Here is a 26,152-nt window from a genome sequence, read left to right as displayed (position 1 = left end):
TTGTTTATTTTTCCTACATAAATCATATTCACTCAGCTTGGTTCCACTCCATAAACACACCCCTGCAGTGGCTCTATGCCCCATCAGTTTGAGAACCGCTGATGAAGTGTAACATCTACGACAAATCAAATCATCATCTTTCATTCAAAATAGTTTATTGCTATCATGCAGGAGTGCCATAAAAGTCTAGACCATCACAGAAGATGCAAAATTATCATTTTCTCTGTACAAATATACTGTATGTATTCATAAATAGAAGCCCAAAAGAAAGAGAAAGAAAAAGTAGGGTGGGGAGTAAGGAGCTTAAGCTGATCCACTCTTTAACCCAATATAGGTTTCGTTACAGCAGTTGACATGCATCAACATTACAGTGTACTGGGAGCAGACGGACACACACACACACACACATACACACACACTCGCACTCATCCTGATGGCGTAATACATTTACAGCTCTGTCGTGCAAAAAAGGTACAAATGACACTTTTAAAAAAGTACCAGTAGGAAATCGATATATATATTTTGAACTGGTTTCTAAAGCAAAACATGTCTAATACATCCAAACCACCTGTTACATTATGAGGCTGGGGGAGGCCGACTGTGTCTTTTGCAGCACTTTTTGGTTGTTCATTGGTCAGGAACGCCCTAGGTGTCCTTTCTACTTACTACTTTAGTAATCACCTACAAACTACTGATGCATAGTTCTGTGCTCGTACGAAGCCGTCAATATTAAAACTGGCACAATGTTCTTGGTTGTAATCAGAGGATCTGTAACAAATGTAAACATACTGGATTGAGGATACTGTTACAGTAACGATAACCTTGGACATTCAGTATTTAACCTCAGGATATACATCACACACTGTGTACATATATCACGTGGCTGTATGTTCTGTGTCAAAGGGGCACAAAGGGCCAAACACTCTACAAATACAAAGGCCTCTGACAGAAATAGTGATTTGGCACTTTGACTGGTGGATTACAAAGCGGTTACAACTTGAAATTTCTCATCTTATACAGAGCAAATGATTTTTTTGCCTTGTAACTTATAGCCCTTACCAGCACCCATCCCTCACTGACAAACTGCAGCCATTGACCACCTAAATAAATCAGTAAAACAACAAACAATAAGACAGAGGATAGGAGGAACCGAGAGTTAAACTTACACCCTGTTCGGTGTTGGATCTCATTCATCCAACATCCAATTTATTAACAGTAACACCTTTAAAAACAAAAAGTGTCAACATCTTTGATTAATATGTCGTTTCTCACCTTCTTTACTGCACACTTTGGATAAAGTGTATCCACATTTTTGATACACAGTCAGATAAAAACTCATTGCCATACAGTCTCTGATATTTTCAGACTGTTCTTTTGACCATTTTGGTAATTCTCGTTGGTAAAATTTCTACCTAATTACACTAAAAGGACATTAATCATGATTTTATAACACTTGTTCAACTTGTTGGCATCGTTTAAAAGCTGGACATTTTTAGCAAAGCACCTCTCTCGCACATGCTCACATGCACTCAACCCTAAAAATAATGCAAAAGCTGCAATTAGATGGGTCATATCATAGTTTTGTGGAGAGACTGAACTTTTATCAGGTTTCAAATTCTTATTAAACCTTTTTAATCCACATTGTTTTTCCACTTATAGAGAGTATATGAGTTAAATCAAATAGCTACTGTTGCTGTACTGTGCTCAAACAACACTTTTTTTAACAGTCAAAAGGGAAATTTGAGTCACTAATATAATAGCCTAAGCTTTTTATGACTATATATCTGTTTGAGGATCCTCTGTGTCATTTGCTCTGCCAAGAAGAAAAAGACAACAAAAGACAGAAAAACTTGTAACCATCAATAAGAACAAAGTACAAAGTAGTGAAAAAAGGTGCGCGCATTCACTTTGGATTTGTAGGCTAGGTGGTTAGGTAGTAATAAAAGAAACATCAAGTGTTGTCTAAGCAGGTTAACGACAAGAACCAAGCAAACACTAAGAGCATTCGAATATCAGTCAAACAAAAGTGAAGACATGCAAAATGTTATAGATTGTAGAACAAGAAAGAAAAACCCACTTGGGAGACACATTTCCCTTTGAGACTGGCACAATTTCCTGCAGAATAAATAATACTTTACATTCCAATATACAAACCTACCCACTCCCCACATATTCAACATTGACCAAATAAGCAGATAAAACTCAACAGCTGGTTGCTCCCACAGTCCAGTTTCTCGGCGTAGGTGTTGTACCTACAAAAAATGCAACGGCAACAACTTGTGCCATCAATGAACCCCAAAAACCTTTTTTTTTTTTCTCCAAAAACAGACCAGAGGAATACAGTCAGCTTTGACAGCCTGTAGTTCATGTAGCCCTTATTTTTTCTGTTTCTTGAAGATCTTGAAGGTGTGTTTCTTGCGGCTGGCAGTGGAATCTGTGTCTTCTCCTGTAGAGCCACTGTCCTCCTCCAGGGGGCTCTTCTTGGAGGACAGCTGTGGGATGCGGGTATTGCCCTTTGCCCCGACGGCCCCCGGTTGCCCTCCTCCTGTAGGTGACGGTGTGTCGGGTTCAGTGGAATTGGGGCTGAGGGAGCGGGAAGACTCTGACAGGCTGTTCATCTCTCCCAGGCTGGGCGATTTCTCCATGCCGTACACGTTCTTCATGAGTATGGGGCTGTCGGGGGTGGTCTCTGCAGCGCTGGCTTCATGGATGCGGTTCCCTCCGTTGGGGGTGTGAGCATGCAGTGAGATAGCATCATCTGCACGGCCAGAGAGGCTGTGCATGAGAGAGGTGGGCTTGATTAGGTGGCCTTTGGAGCTGTAGGCAGATAGTCGATCGCCAACTTGGGAGAGGGACAGGGAGGAGTCGGAGTCGGAGCGATTTAGGTCCCTGAGGTGGGGAAAAAAATCCAAGTTAGAGGAAAAGGAAACAGAAAAATAAAAAACAGTTTGAAGCTGAAGCCTTGCATGCTGGGGTTTATCTACACTATGTCTGCAAAGCCATGGACACGCCAGGACACTGGAACTCCACATTTTGTTAGTTGAGCAGGCAAAGAACACCAGGACCACTGAGAGAGGGTGAGAGAGAGTAAATGCATTGATTCTGTAATCCTTCAGAGCAAAATGAAAACCACAGAATGCATGACTCGCAGAGGAAGATACAGGAGAAGGTACCTATACTAGGGTACGTATGTTAAAAAGTGAAATGACAGCAGGTGGTTTAAGAGGAAAAAAACAAAACAAAAACACGCCCACGCACATGCAATGTGTGTGGAGAATTGGAAAAAGACGGGTACCCAAAGCTGTCGCTGCAAGAGGAGTGTGCTTTGGAGACATCAGAGAAGATGAAATCAGGAATGGGATCCATGGGCTGGAAAGAAGCATGATATATATGGGAGGAATGAGCGCCACCCACAGAGCTGGGTAAGCAGGAGGAAGAGGAGGACAGCGACTGAGGGCTTGGGTTGGTACAGATAATGGAGGGGTGAGACACAGCTGAGGAAAGAGGAGGCAGAGGGAGACACTCAAGCTGCCCGAATGACTGGCTGCGTGACTGTCTGAAGGTAGCCCTAGACCTGGATGGATATGGGGATCCCTCTCCCTGCTGCCCCGCCAACAGGCAGCCCTCTACCAACCTCTGGGAGCCCATGGCCAGCTGGGGGTCAATGTGGCGTTGACGCAGGGACATCATACTGGGAGCTGTGGGCACAAAACAACAGCATTATCAACAGCCACTCATGAAAGAACATGTGACGGACAAGGGGGGACCGACTGGGAGAATAGTGGAAAGATACTCAGGTGCTGGGATACGTTTCTCTTGACTTTAGCCAACTTAAAACTTGAAATATGATTTAAATCTCAAAGATAAGAGAAATACTGAACACTATTACTACCTAACGATAAAATCCCGACCTGTTTTATCTCTCCTCTTTCCAAGAATATTAAACAGAAGGAGAAAACAGTCAAGGTGTTACCAACGATGATGTCTTTAAATATATCAAACAATAATTGTCCCATTTCTAATAAACGTAAGTGACAAATCATTCTGGGAGGGAAGCAGGGGTACACTGGGTGGTGACAACATTTAGAGGCGAGAGTAAATGTGGCAAGCAAGCAACTAAGGCGAGGTCAGTGGTGTTTGTCGATGAACGCAGCATGGAGTAGTTTTTTGTTTTTCCCTTTCAGCTGTGTCCATCTGCAGCGTTCTGTCCGATTAAAAATGATTATAGCTCGGTGTGGCTTTGAGACAGGGGGAGAGACAGGGATGTCAAACTGAGGGCTGAACTGGGGCATGAATAAATGGCCAACCAGGATATTTCCACATGGGCTGACAGTCTGAACCGATGGACCACAGGTCACTGGCTCGCCGTTCCAACAGTCGGGTGCCATCTGCATGAGACGGCAGTGAAGCAAAACGCCAGAAAGGTGGTGAGGGGGAGAGAGGGGAGTGAGATAGGGAGGCAATTAATGTCGACTGAAAGACTTACTTCACTATTGCAGCTGGAAAAGGATCTGCAGTACAAGTTTCGCCTGCAGTTAGTCAAACCTCAAACCTAACGTGTCAAGAACGCCATGACAACATGGCTGCAAAGGATTATGGTCAGATGTGTTTACCCAAAATGGTGTTTTTATACAAAAAGATTTCAACAAAAATAGTTGGTAACTTTTGTCTCATATTCCTAAATAAGAAATGAACACAGCAGGTTTCCTTTGGCTGCAGCCGTTTGACCTAAAGCAGATCGAGAAAAGGTCTATAGGAGATATCAGGACACAGCACAAACACTTGTTCTCATTCAGAAGTGTATTTTTCTAGACATTTCATTTTCCAGAGGAAAGTCACAGTAGTCTTCAGTCTCCATAATCGACTGAATGTAAAATGAACATTTTCAACAACAACAAAAAAGGCATTCAACTGGAATTATGTGTAAAACAACACGACAGTTACACGGTACACATTATGGTACACAAATGTGAAACAGCACTCATTCAAGGTAAGGAGGGAAGGTTGTCACAATACCAGGAGTTTAAACTTCGATACAATACTAGTATTAAAATAAAACGATATTCAATACCACGGCAAAAAGAAAAGGTCCTGACTACACAGATGTAACCAGCGTAATAATGACGAGTCGTGTTTACTGTTGCCGTCAGTGTCTGTGAAATAAACAGTGTTTTGTGTGCGCACGTTTTCAGAGTAATAATGTCTCTGTGATTAATAAGATATCTGATAGTTAATGTCGTAGATTGTGATGGTTCTAATTGTTGATCTATTTTTTTAAAAACTGTGGTACTTTACGTACTATTGCATGTATTTAATAGAGATTGTATCGTTTTAAAGACATGGTATCAACAAAGTATCAAAGTATCAATATTTCTGACAACCCTACAGGGAGGCCACCAGGACAAACTCAGGTAAATGTAGCATGAAAGGTCCCAATTCTCATGTGGGCTGATTTTTAGATTTCCCCAGCTGGGTCTTGGAGTGTTTAGGGGTTCGTTTGCTAATGCCCACAGGCTGGCCGACAGATTCGGATGAACTCTTACATTGCAGAGTTCCAGGCACGATATCCTCGTCCATGTCGTCCATGTCGTCAGACATGATGAAGTGCTGAGGTGTAGCTCTGCCGCCCATGAAGGTGGGATCAAGGTTGAGGGATGAGGCCAGAGAAGGGATGCCTGGGTTGTTGACGATGGTAAAACCTGTGAGGAGCTCTATCTGCTGCCAGCGATGAAGCCTCTCCCGCAGAGCGGCCGTCACCTCACCCAGAGCTTGTCTATGAAAGATGAGGAGAAAGTAGGAGAAGGAGAAATAAGTCAAGGGGGGAAAGTAACTTAATAACACAGCATGAAGAGACATAACATTCAGTTCTGTAGTAAGTAAGCAAAGTCTAAAACTCTTCAGACTGGATTTATTTCTTTAGGGGAAGAGACAGTTAACATCGTGCTGGTCAGTGATTTTAATGCCATCCAGAGGACGCACGCAGGTAATTTTTCATTCCCACTCGAGTAATTATTACAGCTGTAATTACCTACAAGCAACTCGCTGGTCCTCCTGTAATGTAACTCAATTTACTGAGGAGCACAGTGAATATTTAGTGCCCTCCTCCCCTTGTCATATAAAATCACTTATTGTTCAGTTTTCTAAAATCCTATAAAAAGTATTCTACCATAACAATCTCTGACTTACTTTGCTGCCAGTATTTTGTGGTCCACATCATCCAAAGAGGAGCTGTGAGCCACGTGGAAAGTCCCAAAGAGAGTATTCCTCTTTTTCTTTATCTTCTCTGCCTGTGAAAGCAAATAAAACAACAATTTTAACTAACTGTGTATTCATCTTGCTCTCAGGTACAATTACAGCCCAGTGAGTATTCAAAAACATGATTAGCCATTTCATTATAATTAAGATTAGTTTATGATAATGTTTTAAGTTTGTCTGGAATTGTTTTGTTTTTTTATTGCATTAACAACTGAAATATAGACAATATTTCTGCCTGGCTCAGGTTCAGATATGATGGTGAAGCTAGTCTCAAATCTCAGCTCTTAGGATCTCAAACAGTGGGTAGGTTTTTTCAGATGCTCACCCCTTCTTTCGCCACTTGGAGCTGCCGTTCAGCATTTTGCTTCTTGATGTTGTAGTACTGCACTTCCACCTCATGGGTGAGCTGCAGCCACTTCTGGAGAGACTCTGGAGGTGACCAGCTACAACGAGACTCCAACTCCTTCTCTGCTTTCTTCAATGCCATGCGCACCTGCGACAAATGTCAAAAATGAACTGACGAATTTGCACCTAATAACTTTCTATTATCTGGGAACACATTGTTGACAATGAGTTTAAATAGGGGAACGGAAACACAAGGTTAGTATAAACACAAATTATTTTCTAAACTGCTGTAAAATGTCAGTCACATAGAACACGTCTACACTTGACTTTTGAATACAGCAGTGTTAGTAAGTGGTGTCTGGCCTTTCCACAGACAAGTGAACATGAAACTCAAATAATCTCGCAGCTAGACTCAACGTGAAAGTCACAGAATGACAAAATACTGTAACGTGTCTGAATTAGATCAGTGTGATAGTCCTTCAAACAAATACTCGTGTGTTTAACTGACTTGTGTGGGCTGTGCCTGTGCCTGCCAGATTTCTGGTGGACAAAGACTTCAGTGGGTGTATTTCGACTGTAGCCAGTGTGAATCTGATAGACCTTAGCATACTGTGCTGTTGCCACCTTGGAAGTTCATGAAACACTGTTCGCTCCATGTTTGAATCACACTTCAATCATCACTTCGCAGGTACCTGTTCCAGCTCTTCTTCGGCGTACTTCTGGCGACTCAGTTCATTTTCTGTGCCCTCTCGCAGCTCCCTCAGTCGTTGGGCCTCCTGCTTGGCTGTGTTGATCTCATCCCTCAGCTTCTGCTCCAGGTTCACCTTCTCTACCTCGACTGTGCGGTGCTCCTCCTGGGCGATCTGCAGCCTGAGAACAAGGGACAAGGAGAAATTATTATTTTTTAATAAGGTGAGTCATAGTGTAGTAGATACCAGTGTCATTTTCTGAGGGCAGGCATGACGTGTAATCATGTGAGTACCATGCATCAGCCAGTGACCGGAAACAATAGCTAACATGTAAAAAGCAATGAGCCACTGTCAGCTGCTGGGCAGCTCACAATAAACTGACATCAGAAAGAGCAGAGCCAAGAATGGGAACAGCTGCCAGGCTGTAACTTTAGACCGGTACAGTGTGGTACCCGGTGCTCTTGTCGTATCCCGAACATATGTGTTGATTTGCGCGTGGGCTATTTTTAGAGTAGCCTCTTAAACAAAATCTACTTTTAAAAGCAGGGGTCGTCACCCATGACATAATTATTTGAGCCTAGACGCATGCTCCATTTTAAGACGCGACTGATTTGTTAAAAGATCTGATGCAGCGCAAAACAATTGTGTTTAGGAGGTGTTACGACCTAGAATATGTCGTATGATATATTTTATAAACCAGGAAATAAACACTTTAATTTGACCCGTTCATGTGAGAATACGCTCTCAGGAGATAATATTCACAATGAGACAAATAGTCCCTTGTTAAAGGACTGTATCAAGCAACTGTAACAGCATAATTCCCAAGTTGCAATATGTAATACTGAGACTTCCAACACAGAAACTACAACAGAAAAATCCTGTCTGTAGCCTCCAGACATTTAATGGCAGGTAGCAGTACTATAATTCAGTCACTAGGGAGAAGCACTTGTCCTCCTGTCAGGCTAAACAAGGCAGAAGGAGCAGAGAAAAGAAAGGTGATACAGAGAGCTAGCTGTGGAAAATGTGGGTGGTGGGCAGTCCTGCTAATGCTTTCGACCCTGACCTCTACCATTCTCTAGCTAAGATTCGAGCACTGGCAGAGCTACAATGCAGAGAGAATACGCCAAATGCTGGTTCAACTGACCTGCATTGCAGGGCTCACAGGACGCAGACACAATGTCTACACAGACTTTAAAGGAGAAGGTACTCTCACAATGACTTCTCTAAATAACATTCATTTTGTGTGCTACACAAACTTCTTAATGCCCATCACATGACGTGACGACAATACTGTTGTCCTTGTCGCCCGGTCCGTTTCCAGGATGTCTGTCTGCACACCACACCTCAATCCAAATGTGGGTGAATTAGCACTCGAGCTGACTGCTTAACACCATCTCCCACCGGTGAGGCAGGGGCTGGGTCAAACTTGTGTTCTAAACGGCACCCAGGAAATCCAGCTCCATTCAAAGCCTCCTCCCACTGTCTCCCAACAGGGGAGCCATGGCTGGGCCAGGCTACTTGATACCACCACAGGATCTGCTTGAAGGTATGGAAAGAGAGCAGCTGGCAGCGGGGATCAGGAAGAAAGGCACGGCTGCAGACAGAGGACATACCTCTCCCTCTCTCAGCTTCACAAACACAACATGAAAGTCTCTTCCTGCTGGTCACACCGACTTACAATACAATATCTTCCCACAGACTCCGATCTCGGCTGTCTAGGTATTTAGGGAAATCTGATTTCAAACAGTTTAATGCTGAACACCAACTCTGTAATGTCTGAGAATCACAGCCATCTGCTTTTGGCAAGAGATACATAAGCTAGCTTGAGTGATTTTGGCTTTTGAATATGAATGCACGAGATTAAAGCACACGCTACTGCTGTATAATGAACAGCCATTTTAAAAAGGATAATGCTTCTGGGACATATTTCTGAGAAACAGACAAAGGACAATTACTTTGCTCGTCTTTATCTGAGCTGTTACTCACCACAGATTAGATTTAAATGTGGCTGCAGAACACTACTGAATCGCAGTAGATATATTTTAATGTAACACTGAATGAATAGCTTTAACTTTGGGGTTTGAAATGTAATATAATGTCTGGACTAGTCAAGGTGAAACAGCACAGTGTTATACAGTCGGCTTGGGATCCTACAGAACAAACCGAATCCTGTCTGCACCTGTGGGTCTTTAAGATTTATTAGACGTGTTTTAAGCCACAGAAGACAATTAGGTATGAGCAATTAGTCCAACAAGAAAGAAATGTCCGAGCCCACTTCAAAGTTGGCAGTGGCAGGTGTGTTTTCACAACTGATCAAAGTATGAAGCCAGGCAGCGCACACACCTGGCAGTCTATCAGAGGAACGGGGTTTGACCTCAGTGGTTTGTCCCCGCCGGAACAGTCAATGGCCCTTTGGGTTGGTATTCAGCAGGCAAAGCCCACAAAAATACTTTCCACTCCCTTGTTATACTGCTCCAATGAAGAAATGCACCTCATATACAGTAGGGATAGGAACAGAGAACCGGTTCCACGTCGTCTGGCTCCTCAGAGCAAATCAATGCTAGCACATTTGTCTGACAAGCCAACATTGCAAAACAATATCAAAATGAAGCAGGAAACTTACAAGGAGTCATGGCGGAGAGGAAGCAACGGTCCAAAGAGAGACTTCATTTCACGAAACAAGATGAAAGCAGTGCTCATTGTACTGTCATTAAAATTATACTTTCAAGTAAACCTGGAAACACCAGCAAGAGCCTAAAACCTTCGTCTACACTCGGACACTCGACATACATGTGACACGGCTTCCAAACAGAGCCCCTCATCGGTTAGCAAGGGTAAATATCCTTTGTTATAATAACATTAGCTTAACAGACTTTGACTAAGACAACCTAAATAAAAACTAATGCTGTACAAATATTCTCTCGTTTTATTCATTTTTAGAAAAATGACTAGCTCTCAGGATAACCGGCTCCAAGTTAAACAGTGACTCAACAGAGGAGCTTTTACAAACTAGCCACACCTTCTCACCCCTGCACAGAAAACTGATCTGGAATTATTAATATATAGAGAATTAAGACCAATATGCAGAACACGGCACTGTATCAATAAAATCTCATCAATTCCAATCTCTGGCATATATTATGTAACCGATAGATACTACAGTGCAATAGGAAGTGTTACTGTGCAGAAAATGACACAAGAGGCTGACACAAACACCAAGTAACCAACCTAAGTCTTGTCTTTTTCTTTCTATTTGATGTTCATATTGTCAAGTGAACGTGGATCTTCTAAAACAGCCAGCTGATACAAAGAGTAAAATCCACTTTAAGTTGTACAACAGCTCATCTCTCCCTATTCAATGTCCCCGAGCACAAAGACAGGAATGTTATGCAGTCATGTGGCAACACTGGTTACTGCTCCTTACTCTGGCCAGTGAATGAGACCGAGGTTTTTAATCTAACAAAACATGACAACCCGAGAGGTTCAACACTTTCCATTTGTTGTGGAAAATCAGCGGTCCAAGAATATTAATCCTTTTGTTTTCGCCGACACAACATGAAGTCACAACACTGACTAAAAACCCGTTTATAGGTCAGAGGGTGTTTAGTGGTAACTTCCTGACAAACCAGCAGGTGTATGCATAGCTGCTTTTGTGGCCTCGAACAATGCAACTACTGTGAAGATTAGACAGTCCTGCCCCACTGTCAGGAACATACATACTTAGAATTTCAGATGCAACACATCAAATGTCTTTTCATTGTGGCTTTGGACAGTTTGATGGTACCATCTATGGACCTTGATAATTCTTTATCCTTCTAAAATTAAAAGAAAAACCTGACCGGAGATGAAGCGGTGTTCGAGTATCCTTTAAAGGAATAGGAGAGACAGTGCATGCTTAAAAAGCACATTCTGAGCATTCCTTGAAGTATTAAGAAGACCAAAATAGTTAGATTTGTCTTGTAACCTGTTATTCCTCGTGATACTGGCAGTTGCTTGTAAGTATTTGTCTCCATTTGTAGTGCTATATCTATGAATCATCTAATCATGTCGATCAGCAATGATCTGATGCCTCTCAGGCCAGAATAGAGCAGGAAGTATCCTGTGTCAGAACACAATCTATGTACTGCATTCAAAAATTAGGATTTAATCATTTCCTACAATGAATGCGAGTCAGGATGCAGGTAACAAACCCTCGGCTGGCTTCCCTCATTGTGAAAGAGCAGATCTAAACTGAGAACTCAAGTATTGCTACACGACCACAGATTCTCTATCACTGCAGACAAATGCTACTAATACCACTCAGTCTTTCCTAATATACACAATTCATTTAAGAAGCGTCACTGCGTGTCTTGATCACAGAGATAACCTCGTCGTCAAGCCTGAGAGCCGACCAAACCCTGATTGTCTTCTGAGCAGTGAAAGCCTGTCTTCTATTGTTTAGTTAAAATTGGTGCTTGTGGAATATCCACAATCAGCGACTTTGATCAACACTGCTCAAAGCAAAGCTTGCTTGCTTTCATGCCAACGGTTTGAAATACGTTTTTAATGGATTAGCCACCCAAGAAGCAAAAACACATTCGCACTTTTGTGTTTGCTTTATGTCCTTTTAAAAGTCTGCGTGGGAATGTAGGTGCACGCTGGCCATAAAATATGGAAAACTTTGCACTTGGCAGTTAGCTTGTGAATGCGATGCTTTGTTGCAGCTGACTCTTCAGTCAGATGTTGAAACTTCCAACTAAAACATGGCTCAGTGAGCTAAAGATGACACCTGACTGGCGCGTTGCACATAGTTGTCAAACTGGCTTAAATACCATTCCAGCAGTCCAACAGCACACCTCAACACTTTACTATATAAATGCTACCCTGCCCACATAATTTAAGGGTTATAACTACACGTTACGTACGTTCATCTACAGTCATTCCTCTAAAAAGGTAACTAGTCTTCACTTTCTATTTTAGAACAATGTGGCTCTGTACATGCAACCCTGTCAAAGATATGACTTCTGACTGGAAGTGATTGAGAACCACTGTATGCAAATTCTCAACAATCAACACGTCTTATTTGCACAGTAAAATTGTACAGACTTGCAGGATTTCCTGGTGGCTGCCGCATTTAAATGAATGTCTGCTTCAGGTAAGACCTGAATTATGTTAGTTGAAATTGACACTTTAACCACATTCACAGCAGTGTTAGTAACCAGGGAATCACAAGCTCCGTTGAGAATCCATCCATCTACGCCGGGCTTGTGTTGAAATCACAGAGGTTACAGACCAATCAGTGTCCTACGAGGAACATCAGACAGCTGAAGCATGAACTATAGAAGCTGCTGAATGTAAAGAAATGTTTTTGCTCTTTCTCTGACTGGCTTTGGTAAGAGTTTGTGTACGTTGTATGGTTGGTTGATCTGATTGGTTCATGATAGATGGTGTCTCTTACAGATGGTTCGTCTGATCACCTGGCCTGAATGTGTTCGTTTTTTTGGTTCTGTGTAAAAACTATCTGGAGCAGTCGTTGGAGGAAAAAAAAAAAGACAAGCTTATGTTTTTTCTTTCAAGTTTAACCACTGAATAATTCAGGGAGCTCGGGATGTGTTAACTCACTGCACATACAAAATATGTAAGCAGAACTCACACTCCATCTACCACTGACATTAAGGGTAATAATAATTATTTGTCACAAGACTCTTGGGGTTATGTCACTCCATGGTAGTGTTTGAAATCTATAAGATAGACAAGAAGAGAATAAATGTATCTGATGTTCAAAAGTTTTAAAGTGAAGTGTGTTTTATGTGGATATATAAAACTAATGGTATGTGAGCACAATACAATTCCTGTAGAGACACAGTTGGTTGTGTGGGTGGCGGGAAAAACCCTCACTTCTGTTGTAGGTCATGCAGACTCTGCTCGGCTCTCTGCAGGCCCTCCAGGTCTTTCATCATCTTCTTCATGTGGTCCTTGGAGTAACGGTTCTGGATGTAGGCAAACCAGCAGCCACCCATGCCGATGACTATTGACACTACCAGCATGAAGTCCTTCAGGTGGTTATGTCTATTCACTGATGGAAAGAGAAGAATACAGAAGACAAGTCAGATTTTAGCAAGGAGAAAAATCACAGTTAAAATGATGAGATAAACCAAAAGAAGAGGATGTGTATGCAGCCAGGCAATGTACCATCAAGATCATACGATAAAGCTGGCTAAAAATGAACAGGCTTCACAAGGATGTGGTGTGAAGCCTGTGCATGAACGCAGCCTACTCATACTGCAAGTGTGACCCAAATAGGAGTCACTAGCACAAGTTTAGGTTGCGGTGAGAGTGGCCGAGTGCACAAGACCATGATAAAGCCAGCTTAACATGGCCTATTTCAGTCTGCCAACCAGTGCTACTGAACATGCACAGAAAAACAAACAAATTTTGGTACACATGTAGAGCTATGATTCAGATCGGACATTCCTTTTGATAACTAAGAATGAGTATGCTGTCATATCATCATCATTCATAGCCATTAAAGGTCACAGCAGCTAGAAAGCAGCTATCCCATTTTTCACTTTCAAGTGATTTTCCATAGAAGACCATATTAATTAAACCCAGAATCCATGTGGGTTTAATACAGTCAATTTGACATTTGATGAGTTAGAGGAGCATTGTCATGCAGCAGCTGTCAAACAGCCTAAATTTCAGCCTTGCAAGCGACAAGATGAGGCAAGTTTTTCTTGCAAAACCTGCAAAGATGTGTGCGGGAAAGAGATGTCAAAAACATGACTTCTACTTCCTGGAGTGAGACAAAAAAAAAGAAGTAAAATTAGGAGAAAAGATGATGCCTGAAAACATTTCCTGTACATACGTGTTCCTGCACCACTGGCTGTTATTGACATGGATGAGTACGAAGCAACAAGCACGCACTCTTCTTTGTTTGTGGTGCAGAGAATTAAATCCCTCAAAAACAACAAGCGTTGACTTTAAATAATTTAAAACAGCGATAAGTGTGGACGGGAAATTCCTTTTTTTCCTCTGGAAGATGCCCTTGACACAGAGCCAAGTCAAATAACACCACGAAACCAAACAATTTCACCCCACAGCAGACAGCTCTTTTCACATGAACCCTCTGTGCTAAGCCTGCGTTAAATGTGTTAAATAATCGTTCAGGCGGGCTGTGTATATTCCTGTAGAGTTGCTTATAAAGTCCAGAGCAAACACAAGTTCATCAGAGTCGAGGAACTTGGAGCAGCTGTGCCTGCTATTGTGTCGAGCATGCACTAGAAGAGAACAACAGAAAATCTTAAAGGACAGCTGAAAAACCACGGCTACTGTTCAGACTTCCTAAGAACGACCTAGGCCTCAGCTACGTTTGATAGGCTGCTATATGTGCACCATTATGTCTCAACCACAGAGAGCACAACTCCCAAAATGAGGTCATGATATTTGACTGAAATGTGAGCTAAACTTGTCCTGGCTCTGCATTGTGACTGAGCACAGGAGCTCAAAAGGAAACGTGCGCTATCTCCGAGATGAAATGAAATAATTTATTAACGCCACGCTGTTCTCCCGGCTCCCTCTGACAACACTATCTGTCTTAAACAGGAAGCACAGCTTGCCTTTTTTTGTCACTGCTATATGCAAATAGCAATTTACATCTGAGTAAACACTACATTCACTTGCTTTCAGAAACACCCCCAAGACAGCATAAAGTGACATTTAATTAAATACAAAACTGGAAATAACTGGACCCGAATGTGCTTAGGTTAATTATTACACAACTGTCCACTAGATTAGATCGACCCATTGTAAGATGTGTCTTAAAATGCTGCTGCTATATATCAGTCTGACTATTAGTGGGGCTTCCTGGCTTTGAGAGGCTGTCAAAGCCAGACAGTGCTCGCTAATGTCTTCCATCGGGTGTGACTTACAAAACACATCCACAATGACACATGCCAGACGCAGACCACCACACACTCCTTTCCAATGCAAATGGCTGCTTTCTATTAAGGCTCATTACAATTTCTCTTCCTGCTTCGTTACTGATTAGACATTAGACTCACTCTCATCAGCACTCGTCTTTCAAGATTATACCCTTCCAGCCAGGGCTGAGCACCATTCATATTTTGTGTAAACTTTGTAAATGAATATGACTGTGACTAAGCTTTTAAAGAATAAATACATTTCTCATAAAGAATTTTGGAAGTCATTCTGAGAAAATGACAACTCAGCTTATGTAAAAATAAAACAATATGAACCTCTGCCAAGAGGTGTGACAGCTGAGACACACCCTATCTATTGTGGTGAATCCTAAAGAGAGAAAAAAGGGTTGAGAGAAACCTGAAGGACTACAGTCTGTAGTTAGAGGACTGGAGCAGAGATACTTGAGAGGGAGAGGGAGAGGGAGAGGATGAGTGGCGTATTTTTTTGTCTTGATACGCAGAAGGGTGTGTCTAGAATACAGAGCAGCATACATCCTCAGTCCCTGAAACAGATACAGGTGGTGACAAGATTTTCTCCTACACAACAAAGGTGGGCCAACTAAAGAGAGTCACTGAGTAGACGAAATGATTGAATACAAAATTAAAAGGAAATGAAACCGGACCACAACATATCACATGAACAGCATGTGGAAAAATGAGAGTAGCAGTGGATGCGATGTTGGTGATGGCGGTGGGCTGTAAATACGAAGTCAAAACTTCCTACAGATGTTTCACAGTAGTAAGTAAACTGTTTTTCTGCAAGGGAGTTACCTGATGTGTTGACTCATGTGGAAGATGCTTTATGCCTGTCTGATGACTAACAGTAATGCCTTTCATTGGTAATTTGGGTGCACATAACTCAGAATCATGATAAATTTGTTCATGTTTATACATTTGAGTATCTCAGTTGCAATAGAAACAAATCCTTACCCAACTAATTTTGTGGATTGTTGAGATAGCTTGCTTATGAAAAGGGACTCAACTGTAAACCTTCATGAAGTTCAAGTTCATTAAAAACACTACCCTCCTTCTCATCTCTACTCTGGGTTTGAAGTCTCTGGAACGAATCATGTTCTCTGAACAAGAGCACAGGGATTTAAAAAAAAACAGAAGAAAAAACCGTCACATACTCAGGGGGGCTCCAAACAGAACGGTGTCCAAAGATTTCAGCTGCAACTTTTGCACGTGGCTGCGATCCAGAATCTTCAGTATGGAGAGTGTCAGAGTGGTGTTCTTTACAGCGAACCTGAGAGAGAACAGACGGTCAGTCATTTTGGAAGAACAAAAGGGTATCATCCATTTGGAGCCATGTGTAATGTGACTCCTTAACAAAAGGTTTAAAATTTTTATGGTTATTACTCTAATTGAACTATTTTGACAAATGTACAGACTGGATCCTCTTTGTTGAAGCCAAATGAATGTAATAAAACTGACACTGACTGATCAGACTAGGGAATGTAATGACTATAGAGGGTAATGTAAATGGAGTTTTAATTCCTGGCTCTAATGAAGTTGCATCAAGTCATTTCTACATTGTGCATCACGGTTGTTGAGCAAACTCTGTAGCTTCAATTTGTATTCCAGGGAATAAAAAATAAAAAAGTCTAACCAACCTTATATAAACCACAGCGTATGTGTGGGCAAGCTAAAGAGGCACATTTGTCATAGATCTACTACAGCTTGCAATGTGGATGAAGCTGGTACAGTCATGATATCTTTTACCTTGGCATGGCGCTTCCATTAAAATTCATCTTGCGAAATGCATCCACATATTGTGGCAGTTCCACATAAGTGATGAGCCATTCCACCACCTCATCCACTGTCCAGTTATACACTACAGGAAAAAGGAAGGCATAGTTATAGTTCAATACTGATGAGGTTATATGGCTACAACATGTCACATACGTTACAGTCAGACAGTAATATGTTGTATATTGTTTTGTTATTTTCCAAGAAAACGACTGTCTCATCTTAGTTTTCAGTTTTTTGAGTAATAAAATATTTGTAGTGCTGCAGCAGCAGCTCATTAAAAACAATGCAGTACAACAGTGATCCTAAACATTTAGAAAAAGGCAACTCAGAGGCTTTTCTCAGGGCAGAGAAGTCAGTCAGCTGACCACTAAATGATCATGTGTTTCCATGTCCTCCAGTACACTTTAGGCAAAGAGCCACTGAAACTAGCGAGAACTGCAGATGCCTGCAGCACAGGCCAAGCAGGGGAGATAACAAGTGTCTGCTGACGTGCATGGGTTGTGTGCTTCCGAGCAAGGCGATTACAAAAGATCTGCAACCAAACATTAAATATGATGAGCAGCAAAGGTTGTGTTGTCCAAATACTGTCTGTCCTGTAATCTCCTGTTTCTACTGACATGGTTCATCTGAAATAGATATAAGATCAGCATTAAAACACACACACGCGGGAAATAGCTGTGTGTCCAAGTCCAATGTATAGAGCTACCACAACAACAACATAATACTTTGTAACTGCACTGTATATTCAGCTTGACACCTGACCATGTGCATCCGCAGCCTGAATGATCTATGAGGTATCCTATAGCACAGCTTACACTGGCTTGTCCACAGTACTAACTGGGGAAGGGAAATCTGCTCCCCAGCTCCTGGCAGACAGTCAACATTGTGGGCTGTGTGTGTTAATGTGTTACTCTCTTGAACAAAAACCCAGTTTTCTGGCTCAAAACCTCCAGAGTAATGTCCAAGAACTGCAATGCAGGGTGTAGTCAGTACTACGAGCAAAAGCTGGAGGAAAGGCAGCCAGGGGTAAGGGTGTGAAAAAGACACGAGTGCCAGATACAGAACACTCTCACAGAGGACACGATAGCTCAGTCAAACAGATAGGCAGGAGGAGGTGAGAGCGTGGATGTGAATTTTGTGCTGACAGATTCAATGATGTCCCCTCTGCTCCTCGGCTGGAGCCGGTAACGAGGCTGCACTTTGCTTGACAAGCTATCTGATCAAACTGCCTTGCTCCTTTGTTGAGCGAGTAGAGAAGGTCAAGTAGGGGGTAATGTAGGATCCACACTTTCAGTCGCATGGAAACACATGAACTGTAATTTACGGGCCCTTTAAAACACTGCTGTCCAGACTGACAAAGCCACAAGGAGAGGTTCCTTTAAAAAAATAATAATCAGCCCCATGGCAAACAGTCGGTATTGGCAGGGTGCATCAATGTGGAACATAGCGTGCAAAGCCAGATTCACTGTCTGCAACTCTCATAAATACAAGAAGAGATCTGAGAGAATGGCCCGTTTGTGCAGTCACTGCTGGCCTTCAAGGGAATAAGTGTGCCTCAGAGCAGTACCTTCAGAGCCCCTCCATGCGTTCCACAAATCCTCCACACTGATGAACTGGTCGTCCCCGTGGAAGCTGTTATGCTTGGCCTTGGGGTCATGGTAGTTTAGATCTTCTCTCAGGAACTGCAGGATGACATGACATTATGTTACGCTTCCATGTTACACAACGTCTCACTGGAAAACAATCTCATAGGTTTGCTTAAACAACGCGGCCTTTCACATAATTTAGGGATGAATTATTATCACATTATTGCACGTGTGCACATACTAAACAACAGACATCTGAGTGGGGGTTAAAGAACAAAAGACTTCATTTGGTGTCAGGGTTTTGATTTACTGAGAGCACGGTGACCTGTTTCAGTACTGTGGTCTTCATGACCTCCATAAAAGAAGAAAATGCAATTCTCATGGCGTGTGGTTGTCTGAGTACAGAAAATAAAAGCTCATAACCATACATGATCTTCCCCCCGTTATTTAACTGTCTGGGGTAGCACAGAACATCCTCCTTACCAAAAGATCACCAGAAACTAAAATCCAGACTGTGGTGTTAATATACTAAACATTGCAGAAATGTTTTATTAGAAGATCGATAACAAAGCATCTGGCTCATTATACATTACTGCAAAGACTCAACTGTCAAATACAAACACCGTCAAACCAATCACAAAGGCAGCACTCTGCAAAAAAAGCCTGAATTTATGAGCACAACACATTTGAGTCTTTATCATCACTGTGAGGTTGCCAGGTAACTAACAGCACATAACCCTCCCGTAAAACTGCGACATGTCAGTTTTTGTATGAATTAAACAAACCAGATATAAATGTGTTGGCATCTCTTCTTCTGAAGATGGGAGCCGTGCACGTTGTACATCGTGACACATCGTAAATGGCAGAGTACCAAAATGTATGGCAGTGTTCCATTCTCGCCCCCGTTGGAGTGGTATTGGTCACCTACTGGCCACTGGAACCACACTACCGGTTGCCCACTATATTGTAGGCTAACCCAGGCAAAAAAACACTTGCACTCCCACAAAAAGCCAACTCATGCAACACGAGTGGAAGACAGCAATAAGTCATGATGCCTTTCTTCCTTGATAGATTTGTGTAGGAGGATTTCACTACAGGGTAGTGAGACGGTCTGTACTGCAGGTGAAACATCACACTCACGGTAAACACATCCACTGGAAAATTAGCAGGACCTGTATGAAGTGGCCGAGGCCTGGAGCTTAAAAGCCAGATGCACACTTTGATCTCGGTCATAAAGAAATCCAGTATGCTCTTTATTTAATCACTGCGTGATAAAAGGAAGCCGGACTACTGTCTTGAAGTGATCCTAATCGGTTTGGGCTTTCTATTGCCACTGCAGATGTGAGTGCTCACTGTACTGCACTTGATTCTTTACCTTAGGGGTATTTGCATGCCAAGTGCCTCTTCTAAGAGCAAAGATGGCAGGGGTGATGACACTGTCTCTGCTTTGGTCTAGCGTCAGCCACATGCCACAGGCTGAATCTAGAACAAGGCTCCAGATGAGGCCTCCTCAAGGCCACAACATGTAGTTTAGACTAGAGCTCAGTATGTAAGCTAAACAGACGACAGGCAGCGTCTTTGTGTCTGAGAAGCAACAGACACGACTTTGTGCCTTCTTTATTATTCAACTCTGATTAAATGTACACTTGTATCCTCACAATTTCACAAAGTGTTTGTACAAATGTGGCAACATCAGTGTCTACAACATGCATGCCAGACTTAATGTGAATTAGGTTAATTATTTGACAAAAGAAGGGCACTGAAGCGGAAGTAGAACAAACTCCAGTTACTTAGTTCATCATGGAAGTGCAATGACCTTAACTTACTGACCGTCTAAGCAGGAAATCATATGACCAGTCAGATGATGGGGGATCTACAATGATATCTTTAAGCCTATTTAGACTGAATGAAAACCCCCTCCCCTCCCATTCAACAGACCATCATTGATGATTTTTCGGCTGGTACTTACGCCGTCTGTCTCCACCACGTCTACATTGCCGTTTGCGTCATCATCCATCTGCTTGTGGATACTACGGATGGCCTCGTAGCTGAGAATGGCGTTCTCATCCTTGCATAGTAGCTCATCGATGCGACAAAAATCTGGTGGGGAAACAGTCATTATTAAGATGAAACTCATGGGTCACCACATTCATCTCATTGTTTTCACTCTTCCTGTGCTGCTGCTGCTGCTGCTGCTGCTTTCCTTTGCACTACTAAATGCCAGAGGTTAACTTTACTTGATCAAGGAAAACACCTAACACTTGAAGGCTGTGTTCAAACACATTTGAAGGAAATCCTGGTCATGGTCCTTTCTGTTGCTATGTGATAGGACAAAAATCTGCAGTATGCTGAAGTTCATGTTTTTGGATTTTCAGCACCGAAAGTGCAACCTTATCAGTGTTAGAAATATGAAACCCTGTTTTGTTTTTTTAATTAAAAATAGAAACAGTAAAGACAAGTCATTTATAAATACTGTATACACACTACTAAGAGTAATCAAGCACTCATTTGGCCTCAATAACAAAAGTTCATGGCTCATAACCTTTTGTTCTTTCTGTATGCAAAGTCCCCAGTTGGGTTGCCCCGAACTCACCCATTTTGCTGTTGTTAAGATAAGTGACTGCAAAATTCCTTAGACAAAGTTTTGTTTATATAAGGGCTCTCAATCATGGTGGGGATGTTACCAAGAATCCAGACACCATGACAGTCCGGCTACAAAAACAAGCCACGTCACAAAGTGAATTTATCAATTTAACTTTAATTTTTTAAATCACAGTTGTGTTTGATGTCAGAAAACTTAGGAGCAGAGTGTGTGGGACACTACACACCCTGTTCCCTTGATAAATGATCGTACAGTTCAGCCGTCTCCAGGTCTGGTTATCTGGTGAAGCCTGTCTGCCCTCTGAGTTCCCCCTCCTTCCTGAGGGATTACAAATCCTCCGACACAGATCAGCGATAATGCTGCCACTCCCGCTAAGAGGAAACCTTGCTTGGCATGTACTGCACACACACGCAGGAGTTGTGCAAAACGGCATGGCTACCTGTGATAAGTTTAAAATGCGACTTATTTGATGCAGCGTGGTTGAATTCAAAAGAACGCCGCTCCTGAAACTTTCAGAAGCATATATTTTATTTAAGTCAGTCTTATGTAATCTCTGTCTTTTATGTGTTGCTGCTGTCTTAGCGCAGACAATCTTATCTTCAGTTCAGGCCTTTTCCGGGCCAAATTAAGTTAAATAAAGGTGCGTATGTCAAACACCGCATGCTTCATTTCAGTGAATTATAACCACAAAAGAGGAAGGTGACAGTGAGGGGGAGGGTGGCTGTGCTCACCCACGTGAAAAAGAGGCTTTGAGGCATGTTTATAGCAACAGAAATGTGCTCCTACGTAAAAGTTTGGATTTTCTAATCACAACACTTGTTTTATTTAGTAAATGTTCAATTCAAGTTTATTCTAATTTGCCAGGAGATGCTTGTTGCCTCGATAATCCTCACAACAATCTGATGCAGCAGATCAAATAATCTCAGTTAATAATGCATCATTAATTACCGTCACCCACATGATAGTGTGAAAGTATACTTGGTTTGTGTTGTGCTGGTATTTTCAGCGTTAAAAAAAATCCCCCTCCCACTGATAAACGTATCATACAAGTGCACATTTCCTTTATTGCCAGAACCACTTGTTATGACAGGTTGACTTAATGATAGGGAGAAAACAGAAAGTACACCGTGAACCAATCCAGCTTCTGTATCCATGAGCATGTAACCATAAACGGTTTTGTTGGTAAACTGTGGTTCATATTTCTTCACATGAAACCACGAAACTAGAACTAGGAAGCCAAGCCTGAACTTCCGTGTTGAGAAAAGTTAATCTTTGAGCCACAGTAGACAAGCCCTCGTCAGCTTCAGCTGAACCAGCAAGGCCACATACCAAAAAGGCTTTTACTCTCTGACACTAAGTCATTCACACTTAACATGTTAAACAAAGAATGACAGTTACCTGAGGGAAAACCTACCACCTGTAACGCTCTCACACAACCAACTTTCGCCCCCTTTCTCATTTGGCTTGCAAACCGCCGGAGACACAAGATAAGATATTTACATACCAGTCAGCCTGCCTTTTTTTAAGAGCTCGTGTTACGTAAGTTATTCTGTGTGCCTGCATGTAGATCAAGAACACACTCCGTAACTTTGCCACTTCATGGCTGCAGCAGTTACTATGTCCCGTTGCCATTCAGGATATCTGTCAAGCTTTAATCGAGAATATCCGTCAAAAAAAACAACCTCTTTCCCACACTGTTGACCTCCTGGGACTGTTGGGACATGTGGCACACATTAGTAAAAATGTGCTTCACAAGCAGATTGTGTATGAGTAACTTGAACAATGTCGAAACAGTCCCTGTGTGCTGGGTATTTGCAAAGTTGCTGCTCGAAATACAGTGAATAAAGTCAATCAGAAGTACTTTATTATTAAGTACTTTATTATGAAGTACTTTATTAATCCCCGCAGGGAAATTGTTTTTGTTACCGCAGCTCCCAAACGGTAAGTGAGATAGTAAGAAAACAATAGTCAAGTGAAAGGTTTAAAAATATAAATCCGAGCATCAGTTTTGTCAACTTTTGTAAACAGATAAAAAGTCTGACAGTAGTTCACTTATAGAGTCACTACTGGCTCTACTTTCCAAGAGTACCCCCTGGTTTCACAGTCTACAGTCCATCGCGTTGTCTCAAACTATGCTCCGTAGATGCAACCACTGTCATCATTCATGAAGAAACAACAAAAAAAATTACGTAATGGATTGAGGCAAGAGATTATCACAGTGATGTAGGACCTTGTCTAAAAAAAGGGCTATTTACAGAAGAGGCTCGCAGTTTAAATTAAACCTAAAAATATAAAAAAGGAGCAGTAAGTCACTGCAGCAGTATGCTGTCATGAGAGGCCTACGATGCCTTTGACATGCGAGACTAAACACTGGGTTACGTAGTGAAGAAGAGTAAGATAAGAAGTGCAAATCCGGGACGTGGGTGAGCCCTCATTCGAACAGCTAATGATTATAGCTGTAATTATTGTACAGTCACATGTTTTGATCCTGATTTATTGTAAATACTCCAACATCTTGATCATTACTGACTGATTGAGGAACTATTTAAGACTCCCGCTCTTTGGCTCCACTAACCATTAGCTCAATTACCTCGTGTTTGACGAGCTGGCTTGATCTGAGTTGGAGGACAGGAGCTTAAACGGAGAATGCCAGCTGAACTATTCTCAGCAGGGACACATATAGTGCCTGCACAATCACTACTATTGTACGCTTGCATGTGTGTGTGTGTTATCTTGAAATGAGTAGGATAAAAAATACTCTCACTATCACTCACCTCGCCCGTTTTCAGCAGTCTGACTGTCTGATGTAGGTGAACTCGGCTTTTCGGTGAAGCTTTCTCCAATGAAACACAAGCAGAATATCCACAGGGTCACCAATTTGTTGAACTCCATGACTGGTGTATGCTGGAAAAACACACAAAATAAAGAAAATTACATTATTGCTGCCTTAATTAAAGCATCACTCATAATCAAATCAAAGCAGATGACAGTCCTGCAGTGACACACATGCTTTCACTTCTTCCTGAATGAATGAAGGTGTACACACACTCGTTATCTGGCTGATACTTTGGCTTTAGCTCTTATTGTGGCAGTTTTTTGGGGCATGTTTGCAAACACAAAGAGGAGAAATAACAAGATAATGAGGAGTAACAACAGTGAGCTGTGCGTGGCTAAAGCTAGACGCGGCTAACTCGGAAATGAAGTGAAATATCCATCAAACTGTCGCTTCCGTGTTTTTTTTGTTTTTTTAAATGTCGGTGTCGGCTTACCGCATTTTCTATACACGCACATTAGCCACCAGCTAACCGCAGGACACCGCAAGACCCCGCACAAGTCTGACAAGCTGTGTAGCTAAGGCTCAACGGTTAACGGTTACTACGACAACAGCGTAACGTTTAAAATAACGTCCGTGTGGAGTTACCTGTCAGGTAATCTGTCGCCTCAGCTCTGGGTTAACATTGCAGCAGATGCCTGGTCACCTGGAGTTGTTGAAGCGCGGTTGGAAAAACTCCACCTCCTCCTGTTTTAAAAAAAAGAAAAGGTCTCGGTCTCTTTCCCTCCTCCACCACCGCCGCCGACTACGACGACGACGACCGAGACTGAACCGAGAAAAGCCGCAGAATGTGGACAGACAGCGGGGCTGGTCCTCTCTACACGACGGAGTGCCTGGTTAGCATCGCCGAGTGTCGCCCCCTAAAGGCTGGGAGTGTGTACTGACGCCACGGCGGCCAATACAAACAACCAGAGTGCGCCATCCAGTGGACTGTTTGAGGCAACAGCCTGTATATTAAAGGTGCAGTGTGTAAGATTTATTTTTTTATTTTTTTTCAGAATAAGACAGACATGGTATATAATATTCATAACAATGTTTTCATGCATGTATAACCACCTGAAAAGTTGTACCCTCGCCTCTCGCAAAGTTGTACCCTCCCCTCTCGCAAAGTTGTACCCTCGCCTCTCGCAAAGTTGTACCCTCGCCTCTCGCAAAGCGAGGTCACTCTAAACTCTTCTCTGTGGTCGTCCCCAAATGGTGGAATGACCTACCAACGGCTACTAGAACAGCAACATCCCTTTCTACCTTTAAAAAACTTGTAAAAACCTTTCTGTTTCGAGAATGCTTCCCTGCCTAACAAAACTAACAACTACTCTGTGCTCCTTTACACCTTTCTCAGCTTATGTCCTCCTCTGTAAGTCGCTTTGGATAAAAGCGTCTGCTAAATGCAAATGCAATGTAATGTAAATAAGAACCTACTTAGCTTTTTTTATATTCAACAGTGGGACCTCTTGTGGAGAACCCAGATAGCAAAGGTTTGGCAAGGTTATGGGTGGATGTCTGGGTCATAAATGGCCCAAATTAGGAAAGCCAAAATCATACCAAAAGGGAGCCAAAATTCACCCAAAACAAATTGTGGACTTCCAAAATATAGCCATAAATGTCCCAGAAGAGCCCCAAATCAGCTGTTCCCGCTCGCGCCCAATCTTCTGGCATGCCATAAACATGCCTTAACTCAGCCATATATTGCTGGCGCCTCCTTATCTATTATGGATAACCCTAATCATACCACAGTTAAGCCAAAAGGCTTTCTTAATGCCAAAAGAAAGCCAAAAATGCCAAATGTATGCAATAATACAGCCAAAATATTTGCTATCTGGGAAATTGCTGAAGTCAAAGGTTTTTTGATTGATTGAAGTGTTTATTTTGAATATGCAAATAAAAAGCGAAAACATTTAAACATAGAAATACATATTAGAAAAGGAGTGAGAAGAAGAATAACTTATAAACTCTCACCCCTTCTCTTTAAATAATGAGTGACAATACCAAGCTTCCTTGCAACTTTGGTCAATGGTGAGGTCAGTGTTCAGGAGCCTCTGATGTCTTATGCTGTATTATTTGGCCAAGGAGAATTAGAGACACTCTCAAAGTTCATCAGAAGTGCCTGAGTCAGTCTCACATTCTGCCCCTCA

General features: G+C 42.1%; 1 protein-coding gene across 2 annotated transcripts; it reads right to left on the bottom strand.

Annotated features, from left to right (window-relative positions):
• Window positions 1-138: 138 nt before the first annotated feature.
• Window positions 139-24,878, bottom strand: stim1a (stromal interaction molecule 1a). 2 transcript variants are annotated; one of them, XM_010731930.3, is made up of 13 exons: window positions 24,609-24,878; window positions 23,962-24,091; window positions 20,555-20,685; window positions 18,567-18,681; window positions 16,970-17,081; window positions 16,378-16,493; window positions 13,167-13,344; window positions 7,293-7,470; window positions 6,581-6,730; window positions 6,187-6,287; window positions 5,544-5,773; window positions 3,635-3,698; window positions 139-2,889 (listed from the first exon to the last, which is right to left on the bottom strand). In XM_010731930.3, the coding sequence occupies exons 2-13, from the start codon at window positions 24,077-24,079 to the stop codon at window positions 2,376-2,378; spliced, it is 2,007 nt and encodes a 668-aa protein (XP_010730232.2). In that variant the 5' UTR covers window positions 24,080-24,091; window positions 24,609-24,878; the 3' UTR covers window positions 139-2,375. The 2 variants fall into 2 exon arrangements, with proteins under 2 accessions (XP_010730232.2, XP_010730230.2); XM_010731928.3 differs by having other exon boundaries at window positions 6,581-6,748; window positions 24,609-24,875.
• Window positions 24,879-26,152: the final 1,274 nt, after the last annotated feature.

This window comes from Larimichthys crocea, chromosome VII (genome assembly GCF_000972845.2).
Source record: "Larimichthys crocea isolate SSNF chromosome VII, L_crocea_2.0, whole genome shotgun sequence".
NCBI lineage: Eukaryota > Metazoa > Chordata > Actinopteri > Sciaenidae > Larimichthys > Larimichthys crocea.
Note: the sequence above shows the minus strand (reverse complement) of the source record. Positions and strands in the feature narration are given on the sequence as shown.

Coding starts and splice junctions, on each gene's coding strand:
- stim1a (XM_010731928.3), bottom strand. CDS start 24,079: ATGGAGTTCAACAAATTGGTGACCCTGTGGATATTCTGCTTGTGTTTC. Junction 6,288..6,580: donor TCCAAGTGGCGAAAGAAGGG/GTGAGCATCTGA, acceptor TTGCTTTCACAG/GCAGAGAAGATAAAGAAAAA. Junction 2,890..3,634: donor CTGGCCATGGGCTCCCAGAG/GTTGGTAGAGGG, acceptor TCCCCACCTCAG/GGACCTAAATCGCTCCGACT.